The 12,185-nt window shown below is 29.8% G+C and overlaps 1 protein-coding gene across 1 annotated transcript in view; it reads left to right on the top strand.

Annotated features, from left to right (window-relative positions):
* The window catches only part of LOC111037026, a 150,505-nt gene that overhangs the window by 129,328 nt on the left and 8,992 nt on the right, over nt 1-12,185 (top strand). The window contains exon 4 of the mRNA XM_022319376.1: nt 905-1,478. Within this exon, the coding sequence (XP_022175068.1) occupies nt 905-1,478 (574 nt within the window). The remainder of the gene's footprint in view (nt 1-904; nt 1,479-12,185) is intronic.

Genomic DNA, 12,185 nt, shown 5'->3' with positions numbered 1-12,185 from the left:
TGTATTATTTTGACCTCAGAAGAACCAATGAATAGAATTAAATTATTTTCACTATCATTATGAGCGCATTGGGTACCGATCGCTTTTTAGAGAATTCAGCGGGAGAAAAACATTCTAAGTGCGTGCGTGAGTAGTAAATCATCATTAGTGAGTTGTGTGACGTGACCGTATCACTGTGTGCTATGCTCGTGTACGAACAGTAATCGCTGACGCACGGAATTATTGATCGCTGAAAAGTGTTCTTCAGATCGACCAGGAACTACAAACTGATATGTTCTCTTTTGCGTTGCTTCTTATACAGCGTAGACTTTTTTGAGTTTAGTAAAGACAATTCATACACTTATGTTCAAGGTTCAACTGTAAACATTTGTATTAGCTGTCCTTCAATGTCTATTTTAAAACCAGTTTGGACTATCTGTGTATGTATTGAAAACCCGGGTATAAAACTTCGAAAGCTCGTCCTAGTCGAGAAACTAAATTGCAAACTATAGAAAATGACTTACAAACTATTGCTAAAAATGGGAAATATTTTAAATCTGTTTGTACTTTCTAGGTCGACATAGAAAATCCACCTAAAGTTATCCATGATTTGCGAAAATATTAGAAAATTACCGACATTTGCGCTTGCAAATTTTAAAAAGCATTTTGGGAAATCCTAGCAATTTCTTTATGCATAATTTTCAAAATATTTAAATTAAGTTGAAGGACATAAACTTAACGGTCGTGGTTTACACTCGGACTGTTATCGGTGTATTCGAAAGAGTCGACATCGAGTAGATTGTACACAGAATAATTTGTTAGGCTAAAAAACGAATTTCCTCAGTCAGTATCAACGAACCCGTCCATTAATTCCGGTGACTCCGAGTAATTTTTGTCACTAACCCATTTTCTTTGGTATTTGCAGACAACACGAGGAGGAGCTGGCGGCGTATGTTGCGCCGGAACTACCGGAGAACTCGGTCGGACGAAACGGACATCCGGTCGGCGACCGGTGAAGAACTAACCGGCGTGATAACGTCGTCGACGGGTGCCGGTGGCGGTCGACAGCAAAAGGGTCGTGGCGATCCGACTGCCAGTCCGAGCACGACGAAACTCGGCGGCAGCAACGGTGGGTCGGTGTCGGGTTCGCGGTCAACGGCAGTGGCTGAAGACGACAGCGGGGCCGCCGACAGCGTGGACGACAGCCCGCGATTCGGTCACCACCACCGCCACAACCGTGATCACCACCACCGACCGACGACGCCCGGTGCGAGTTGTCGGGGCACGCCGAGGCCATTCCATCACAACCCATCGGTCGGGTCGACCGACACGGAAATGACGTCACTGGACGCCCGTGAGCTGTGGCTACCCGACACCGAGCCCACGCAGTCCACCATGTCGGCTCTGCACCAGTTCGGCGCCGAAATGCTGCGGCTGTCCCGGGGCCTAGAGAAGGTCGCCTCGCCCGAGTCCAAGCCAGTGTCTCCGGACACATCCAGGTGCTGTTATAATTCAAACTACTATTTTAAAGCCACATATTATTATGATATTTGTGTGCTAGATTTTTGTTATTGTGCATATTATGTAAGTCGCTGTCTAAATTTAGTTTGGAGATATACCACGAGAATCCAGTAACCAGTCTTAAAGTAATCCTCTAAAAATTCATCCAGAGTGTAAATGTTAGACGGTTGTGCTTGTATCCAGATTTGTATGCAGTATTTACGAATAATAATAATAATAATGTACAATAAATATTAGATTTTATAGCAACCAAATACCCATATGAATTACATTCTGTTACTCTTAATGAGTGATGACCAGTGGTCGTCATCACTTCCGCTGGTCTTTACACCGGTCGGTATGTAAACGTTTACAGTTGGCTTGATTGGTGGCAGGATGGAAGAGATGAAGGCGAGAGATTCATAGCCACTAGTTACTATCTGTGTAAAAGTCATGTACGTTTGTATGAGGTTTATTGACTTAGAAACTACTGTACCAATCGACACCAAATTTTACATACCCATTCCTTATAACTCGAGGGAGTGTCCGTTGCTTCATTTTTTAACCCCCATATGTTGCTATCGAGTGGCTTATTTAACAATTTCGTTTTGGCACAAAAATCCAATATTTATTTTTATTTATTTTAGGACTGTCCTTAGTTATAAAAACATAAGATACTTGAGTATAATAATATATTACTACTAAGTTTGTGGTATAATATAAGAAACTCAAAAACTAATCTATCTATTTTGATAAAAATGTCTAATATTGTTTTTAGTGACACTGTAAATCAAAGATGTTAGTTTGATAAAGGTTTGGATGTATATGAATATAGGTTGATGGCATATATTTATCGTAAACTTTTGGTTAAGATTTTGATTTAGGTGTTTTAAAATGTTTACACAAATAATTCGTTTTACGATAAATTAATATTTAATAAAAATGATTATTATTTGAAAAAAAATACCGCTATATCGCTGCAGAATATTTCTTGTCTCCTCAAAGGGTATACAAATTAAAGTAATTGAAAATATGGTCTATATTCTATAGTACATTAATTATACTTCAAAATTCCAAAAAATTTAAATTTGAATAAAATATGAATTATTAAAAGAAAACGTAGGGGTGAGTGAGATTGGTAGACACTATACATTTATATAGGACGATTCTTAAGTCGAACATCGGTTTTCTCAAAAAGCATGAGTTTTTAATTTTTTTTTTACATTATTTGAAATTCTTATAAACTATCATTTTTGAAAATATAATTGTATTTTATTATTTGTTATCAATTTAATTTAATTTTAATATTTTCTTTCGGTATATATTTTAGTTTCGTACTCCAATACAAAGTATTTTTCTAAGAATTTCAATATCATATTAATATCAAATTTCAAAGTAATAGTTAATTAGTTAAAAACATTAAAAGTTTGAAGACCTGAGTAAGTGGCACAAAGGTATATCACTCAAAACCTTGGTACACTTTCTGGATCAGCATAACTAAACTTTGCCATTACTAATATAACCATGTTCAATTAATTAGATTAAATAATTTTTGAATATGTACATTTGGGTTGTTTTAAATGTATACACTATTGAATCATTATAAGATCCATTTGATATAAAATACATTTATAATTCAGATAGATATATATGTGTATATAATATAATATAATACAGTATACAATATATTAAAAAATATAAGTACAATTTTATCTAACTACCATTATAATATGTGGATAATTGTAAGATATTTTTTTTTATAATTTTTTTTTCCGTCGGCTTAACCTTATCGAGATAAATCTAATTAGGTTCTGTTCAGCCAAAGTCAATTTAGTTGCAATAAATATAATATTATGTACATATAATGTTAAGTATCGAAGCGATCTAGCCAGTGAAGCGGACCAATTCGAGTGACATTCTATTACAATGTATCGCCAATCGTATTATACGTTATATAAATTATATTTTTTTACCACCGCGAATACGATCGAGTTTCACGAGATTATTCGATATCGAAAGCGCAGGTACAATACAGGATTACGAGGCCAAAAATAATTTTACAGACATTTTGCCGGTTCCTTCCATATCAGGTTGTTGGACGAAAATATTATTATTTTAAATGGAGCCTGTAGCTGACGTATTGGTCCGCATATAAGCATTCTAATGTTTCAGTGCACGGTGAAAATAAATTCCTATTAAATTCATTTAAATTAGTATTAATGTTTTATTTTTTAAATTATTGAACAAATTAAATATAACATAATAGATATGTTTAATATTGTTTCAGTGAAACATGGAAATATAATGATAAGTATTATTATTAATAGTGTATTGAGACTTATCTAGATAAATAGTTGCAAGCTATCTAATTAATTATCCAAGATGAAAAATTCGCCTATCTAGATGAGTTAGTTTAAATAAATAATACCATTTTTTATATTATAAATAGTTCATACTATACAGAAATTATAATAATAATTTAAATCAAACAAAGTGCTTTTTTTATTGAACAAAAATACATCGGTTACTAGTCCAGTAGCTTATAATACACATTAAACTAAGTCTTAAGTTAAATTATATAAATTGATTTCTTTTGGGAAGGAGATAATGATTATGTTTGATTAAATATCAGGTTGTATGGCTTCACTTAAATGCATTGGTATGTAGTGTTTCATTCTTCGGTCTGCGTATGTTAAATATTTGGTTATGATATATTTGACGGTGAGCACTACGCCGCATGATTCACATACGGGAAAAGTGCTCTTTTATTTTACATTATAAGTATTAAATATTGGTTATTGATTTATGCTTTTCACTAATAATGATGCATATAACAAATTTGTATTTCAACTTATTATCTGCGTTTAACCCATATTCAAGTAGTAGCAAGGTGTACTCTTAAAAACTGAATCTTAATATTATATTAAAAAAAATTATCTTTTTATCTAGATGTTGTAGTTATCTTTTATATGGGATTATTATTATTATTATTAGTATTATTATTATTATTATTAATTATGTCTAAACTCCTATAAACAAACTTGACAATATAAATAGTGTACAAAACGTATAAACAATATATAAATAGAAAATCAGGACATATTTTATACTATTAAATTAGTAATTCTCTTGGAAGTTGAATCAAAATACATAATATTTCCAAACGATGGGTTTAAAGTAAAAAGTTACAAACATTGAAATATATATTACGGCGCTTCTTTCTTTAAAACCTTTGTCAATCTCGCTAATCCATTTTTTTGTTTCGCTGTAGCGTTTTCAAGAAAATATTATTTTAAATATTTTTTGTGGCAGAGATAATAACATTTTGTTAAACTTTTGAAATACACTCGTTGCCAAAATGTAACATAATATTAATGCAATCTTGAAAAATATTAAAATTTTTCTAAACGGTTTGTTCTAGAAATTTTCTGTGCGTCAAAAAGACCCATGGCAAACAAATATTACAAGATTAGTGTAATTTATTAGGACGTATTTAACTGTACACTAGTACGTATTTAGAATAGTATAAGATCACGAATTTATCGGAATTCAAAAAAGTCGTATTCTTGAACTCGAGGGTGTCACGTATGGGGTGTCAAAGAGTATTCATTTTTATCGACAAGATGCCGATCATGATATTACGACGAGTGTGGGATGACGAACGATAAATAATAAATACCGTAGACCGAAGACTACTGCTGAGGAATTTTTTCAAGTGTAAGTCCTCTGCAGTATTGAAACTAAAATAAGACTATACTGTTCTGTGATTAGCGTTTATAATTTTTTTCAACGTGTAATTAATTAATCCTTACGTAATAATTACCACAGCTTGTTCTTGCGCCGAACGCACAAATAAGATCGTTTAGCTTTTCCTTAATGATTTGACGGAGAAAAAAAACGCATCATGAAAAATATCACACCGAAAGTTGTCTTGTAAATCCCGGTATTCCTAGCATCTCTCGGGTGCCTAATGGAAATATGTCTCTGGTCTCGCAAAGTTAATTCTACAAGCCGTAAGAAATAATTAAATCTCGTCTGACACTCTTGTGCGTGTAAACCGTCACGCACGGCGGAGTTGCGAGAGAAACGTTTTGTTTGTTTGTTTTTTTCTAGTATCGTATAATATCTAGACTCAAACGGAAGAGATTTATTTTTTGTTCATTTAAACGTAGGTATTAAACTTCTTAAATATTCTAAAACATTTCATAAATAATTTTGTAGTATGTACCTGCGTTTTGTATTTTTTTTTTAATCTATGGTATTTTTATACTATTTTTTTTGAAAAAAAAACACAAGTGCGTGATCCTAGATTTTATCAGATGTGGTTTTTTTTATCACACAAGTTAATAAATGACTTACATCCCTGCTAGAATTAGTTTTTCTTACGTATAGATCAAATGTAATCATTTTATTAATTTTATTTGCATTAGACTTTGTATATATACTTCGCTTTTATTTATATATTACTGTGTTCAATCTTAAAATTACCTAAATATAATTTCTCAAAAGGTGCATGTACTTACATTTTTGATATTATATGATAATCATTAAATTAAATTTATATTAGCTCACAGTATTTATTATTATTATTATTATTATTATTATTATTATTATTAGGTATAACTATAACGTATATTTTTTTTTCAAACAACTACACATTTCGCAATATATTATAGAAATAAGTTATAATAACATATTAATGGCAATACATGCAAAACCATTTATTTTTCTCTACATATATGATAACATGATGAAGATTTATTATGCTGTTAATGTCAAAAAAAATACATGCAGATCAGTAGTTGTCACCACTCGATTTGGATTTTAAAGATTCTGTGTGCGAGAATCCAATGTTCTGTTATTTTACTACGGAACATAAAATAAAAGTTTAGATTCACTTTTTTGAATAAAAAAAAAATTTACTTATGTGCAATTCCTTTTATATTCCTCCAAATGTCCACTGCATCAAAATTATAAAATTGCAATGTCCGAGTCCAAATAGATTGAACCTATATTGTATACTTTAAGGGTTCAGTATAATTTTCGTTGAGGAAATAAAGATAATAATATAATTCTATATCAACATCGATGATCTATAATGGAGTAATAAAGACATTTATATACTTTTTAAACTACATGATTTATTTGTGTAACGCAATAAACTAAAAATTCCATTTGACTTGACACACTATTACTCCTACTGCAATTGCGTACTAGTCCCATTGGAAACGTATACTGCCTCCGGTACTCGTCGTAAATGTAAAAGCAAATTCATACTGGCTGAAGTACTTCCCCTAGCATCGAACGTATATTCCATAAATAAAATTATACGAGTCACGTTTGGAGTTTTATCAACTTCATACTACTTCGTATTAACAGAACGAGTAAGGAGTAAAAAAAAACCTAAAACGAAATTGGTAAATGAAAAAAATTATGCTAATAAGTAATGACCTAAACATTTATTAAGCAATATTAATGATATTAACAATGTTATTGTGTAATAATAAGTATTATTATGAAATAAGATAAAATTTTAGGATTACATTAGGTTAAAATAACTTTGAACTCATTTGAAAATACAGTTTATTTAGGTCTTTTTTATTTTTATATTACCTAAAGTCAATATAAATAATAAATATGAAAATAACCAAAAATAATTAAAATCCAATACTATGCTAAATAGTAAAGTTCTAAAAGTCAACTACAATTATTTTTAATATAGCAAAATTAGTCAAATAAAGATAAACATTCTAAACTAATTACGAAGGATATAATTAAAAATCTTGTTATTTCAAGATATATTTTTGATCATTCGTTAATTTTCCTTAACTTAATTTTAAAATGAAAAATGTTATTATTTGATAACTTTACTTGAGCGTCCTTAAATCCTGGAGTTGAACACAATTGTTTGAGCTACTACAGTCTAATTTTACTTTTTCAATAAATTTCAACAGCTCTATAGGCTAAGCAAATTGATGGTGATTATAAACTAGTGTACGACTTATACAAATCAGATAAGCAAAACAATAAACACTTTTTCAACATAAATGATACTATGTATAATAATATATAAACTCATTTAAGTGTAGATATAAGAAGGGTGTGTTTCTGTGTAGAAGATAAGTCGGATGGTAAACGCGTATTAAAGAGCAGGAGGGTTCTATACTCGCTTTATAACTACCTCCATGTCCCGTTACCATCGACCCAAAATAACAATATTGGCAAATGGCTTCAAGAGTTACATTATACTACGTAATTGAAGCGTTTCAAAGTGTCTTGTTTTGGTAATTATACTATATTACATTATTAATAACACGAACGAAAATAATTCCAGTGTAGTGCTGTCATTCAAGATACTTTAAAACAGTATGAAAAATTAAGATATGTAGTCAACTTTTTAAAAAAGTATTTAGAAACAAGTGTTTGGTTTCGTTACATTATTTTAAAAATCATTGATATATTTAAAATATTAATCTCACAAGCATAATATTGTAAACTATGCATACAAGTATACATAACAAAAAAACTTAGAATCAAAAAGTATATAATATAATCAAAATATTTATTTTTTTAAATACAAATCTACATTCTTACATGAATGCAAAATCTGTAATATAAGTTATGGCTGTTGATTTGAGTCAAATATAAATTATACGTAAGTCTGTAAAACATTACGAGAACGAAACATATAATTTTGATAACTACCCTTTTTTTACAACTAATGTACGAAATGATAAAAATTTCAGCTTTAACTCAAACGCTCATCTCAATAGTATACTATATTGTACAAACAACGTGGACATTCAACTTCTCGTTTTCGGTACCTCATTGTCTTTACATCTTCATGTATTAGGCTTATTTTTTCATGAAATCGTTCCAACGTAGCATCATATAAGCCTCATTGGTTAATTTTTTTTCTTTTATTCTATTTTAATTTCGAGGCTCTTAGATTTCATGTTGACCTATAAACCTCAATAAACAACAAAAAGTTAAAAATTAAATATACAATAAAATCGTAAAATATTAACCCCCCAATAAATAAACATGACTTTTAATAATGCTCGTACCCTGATTCTATACTTCTTCCCTCTATTGCAGATCAAGCGTTACGATGACGATAGAGAAGAATTAATTTTCAAAACAAATCCATATAGGTATCACAAGAGTATATTATTCCGACAGTGGTATATTTTTTTCTTAGTTAAATTCAGAAATTTAAATTATGACTCTAGTTGCACCTATTTAAGTTAAAACCTGTGAAGCTTTTGTCATTTCAAGTTAATTTACTTAAATGCAACTTTAATCACAAAGTTATGCATAGTGGTTGAACAGGCCGGATAGTGCATGCGTTACCGCTCAATATTTAAGAAGAAAAAAATATCCGATAAAGTAAAAAATGGAAAACATCGAAGTTGAAAATCATGTCTAATGGTTTTGTAAGTATTCATTTCGATGTAAAAAATCTGTTCAAACGTTTATTTGCGAGTTTCAAAATTGTTGACCATCGCTTCTATTAGATACACAATAATTTCTAAATTTTAAATAAATGTGTACATCGTTTGTTTTTGAGTGTTGTAACATTTATTTTCTTATCTAGCAAATAAATTCCATTGTGCACATTGCTTCGAATTTCTCGGTGAACAATGAACAAACAGCGGGTGAACGGCGTCGTGCTGGTTTGCGAGTAGCTGTTCTATAACGTAATAATTTGTATTCGTACTTGATACAATTTCAAAGTCAGAATCTCCTAACCCAGTTAATAACCACTTACGGTTACGCATTCAAAGAAAAGCAATATCCGTCTGTCTCAGGAAATAAAATATAATAACAGTAATACCTGTGATGGTAATACCTTATCATGCGGTTCGTATACTATTATAGTGTATACAATAACTATACATAAAAAAAAAACAATAACATCGTCATGAATAATAATGCACGTTATTACGTTGTTATATAAATTTATAAAGGAGTAAACATATTTTAGACTTAAGTGAATTTTTTAAGAACCGTGGACATAGCGAGTAGATAATAAGTTTAATAATATTAATAATACTAGTTATATATTCTTCAGTTGCTTCAGAATAATCATTTACGAAAAACTCCAGCATTATTATACATTAAAATAATAATATCATGTAACAAAAAAACTCGAGATTATCACAGTTCGCACACATGACGTACAGTCGTGGGTCATGAGGGGAAAGGGAATCACTGAAAATGATCGTTACAAAGGCACACTAAAATAATATGGATATACGTATATGAATATTATACAGTATGTAAATAATAATGAAATAATAATTATATATTATGATACTGCAGTTCATGATCGTTCGAATGATTTTTGTAGTGGTGGATTGTGATAATAATAACGATAACAATATATAAATTGTTGGTACCTGTAGTCACGATATTTTTTTTCACGTGACAATTATAGTTTTTTCGTGAAATTGCTTCAACGCAAACCTAGCCCGAAGAGACTATGTTAATGTTAAAATAATATTATATAAAGTGAATAATTTAGCTGCAGTGGACGTTAATGATAACATTAGTTATATCGCCGCAGATGACACTTGGAAACGTGTAAAACGAGCAAATAAAACAATTTTTGTTGTACTTACTTATTATAAATAAACCAATTAAAAATAACAAATGTATAGCTAAAGAACCCTGATTTTACTTAAAGAATATTATAGCTGGCCTATTATAAGCGCCGCCATGTCAAAGACGTGGCTTGGAAAAGTAGGTACGTGTAGGTATCATATTATTATTATTATATTATATCATAACACCTTACCGTCATAGTGTGATAAAAGTTCAGTACCACACTTACTATAAGTCTGTAATATGAAACGATGCATTATATTATATTATGATACGCCACACTTGAATGTATTGTGTCTCCATCTTACAAACGTTAACATAGAGAATTCACGTTTAACGTAACCAAATCTGAGTTGTCAGCTTTGATATTAAATTACGTAAATTGACCTACTGACAAATTTAAAGTAAACACAATTGAGAGTGCAGTCTTTGTAGGTAAGTACTAAGTAGGTAAGTCCGTTTTTCACGATATGTTCATACTCAAGCGAGTTATTACGGTTAAGAGTTATGTACAACATCAAAGACCATGGGTCAATAAAAAATGGAGTATCATAATATTATGTTGTACGTGGGTATATAAGACGGGATGAAACAATGGTCAAGTGCCGTAGGCTAAACATGTATTAATAATGACATGAAATATCAATAATATTCAATAAACCATAATTCGTAAAATATAATTCATACCCACCTAATTAATGCCTCGTTCAACTGCTCATTTACAATCAAATAAATATATTGTTTCGACTTTTATTTCAGTTTTATTTCTGGTTATCCCTGAATGGATGCTGCTGTTTTCATAGATCAGCTTATCCAAACATTATATTTATTAAAATCATTCCAAATTTATTATGAACAATGTTATACAACTTGCCTATCACTATCAACATTTAATCACTAATTATTTCATGTTGCGTAATTTTGGAATGTCGTACGTTATTTGTGCATTTTAGATGTTATCATTATTTGTATGTTGTTCCATAAACAAAACTGTTCTATATAAATATATACATATTTATTTTTTAAACATTTGATTGCTTTTGGCGTTTTACTCTTTTCGTAAAATGTGATAAAAAATAAAAACGTTTAAAAATCTAAAATATGAAGTAAAACGTTTTATAGCTGCAAGAAAATATATGTACTTATCAATATCTTTCTCGTTATTACAATTTTCATAAAATAATAATAGAGTCTAGACCAAAACTAAACATTTATTTTTTTTCCAGTTAAACTAAAATATCTATATGTGATATGTTGAATGGGTAATGATTGTTATATTTTTGTAAGTTGAATTAAGACTTCGAATAATATTCTTCCATGCCAAGTGCTCAAAGTTATTATACTTTTGTTACTATATTCTAACTGAGAACGACTAATTTCAATTTTAAACTTTCACTTAATACATTTTAAGAAGTTTCGCTGGTTATAGAGCATGAGCCGCATTCAACTACGAAACACTGACTTTTCACAACTAATTAATTCGATAAATATTTAAATTATTTTAGAAGTAACATGTAAATTATGAAACGATCCAATTGAAACCAAGTGCGGCCGTGAGCCAAATAAAATACGAAAATAAATTTATGAAAATTTCAGGAATAGATGATTACGTATATATTTTATAGGCAGGCAGCAAGTAATTGCGTGATAAATCGAAAACATAATTAATGTGAAAGTTGGAAAAAAAAATAAAATCTTACGACACTCATTTAAAATTTAAAAAATATTAATATTATAATAATATAATATTAAAAACAAAAAATAAAGGATTTGAAGTTCAGAAATATGTAAAACCGTACTAAAATACAGGATGTTTCATAAACATTTTCTCCGATATAAATGTGAAACCTTCATAAATTCATAACAATTCACTGCCCATAATAGCTCAAAATCTTCGCACAGTTACTGCAGCATTTTCCATGAGCTTATAACTCAGTTTGAGTACTAAAATACATTAATAATATTAAGAATCACCATGATTAACATAATACTCCAAATATCGTAATCCATTAAAAATCTCAAATCGAAATTATAATAGAAATATCAACAAAAATAAAATTAGTAATATCATGAAAACAGAAATAAAAATCCACTAATTC

This window comes from Myzus persicae, unplaced genomic scaffold, assembly GCF_001856785.1.
Source record: "Myzus persicae strain clone G006 unplaced genomic scaffold, MPER_G0061.0, whole genome shotgun sequence".
NCBI classification, from domain to species: domain Eukaryota; kingdom Metazoa; phylum Arthropoda; class Insecta; order Hemiptera; family Aphididae; genus Myzus; species Myzus persicae.
This window is presented reverse-complemented; position numbering and strand designations above follow the sequence as displayed.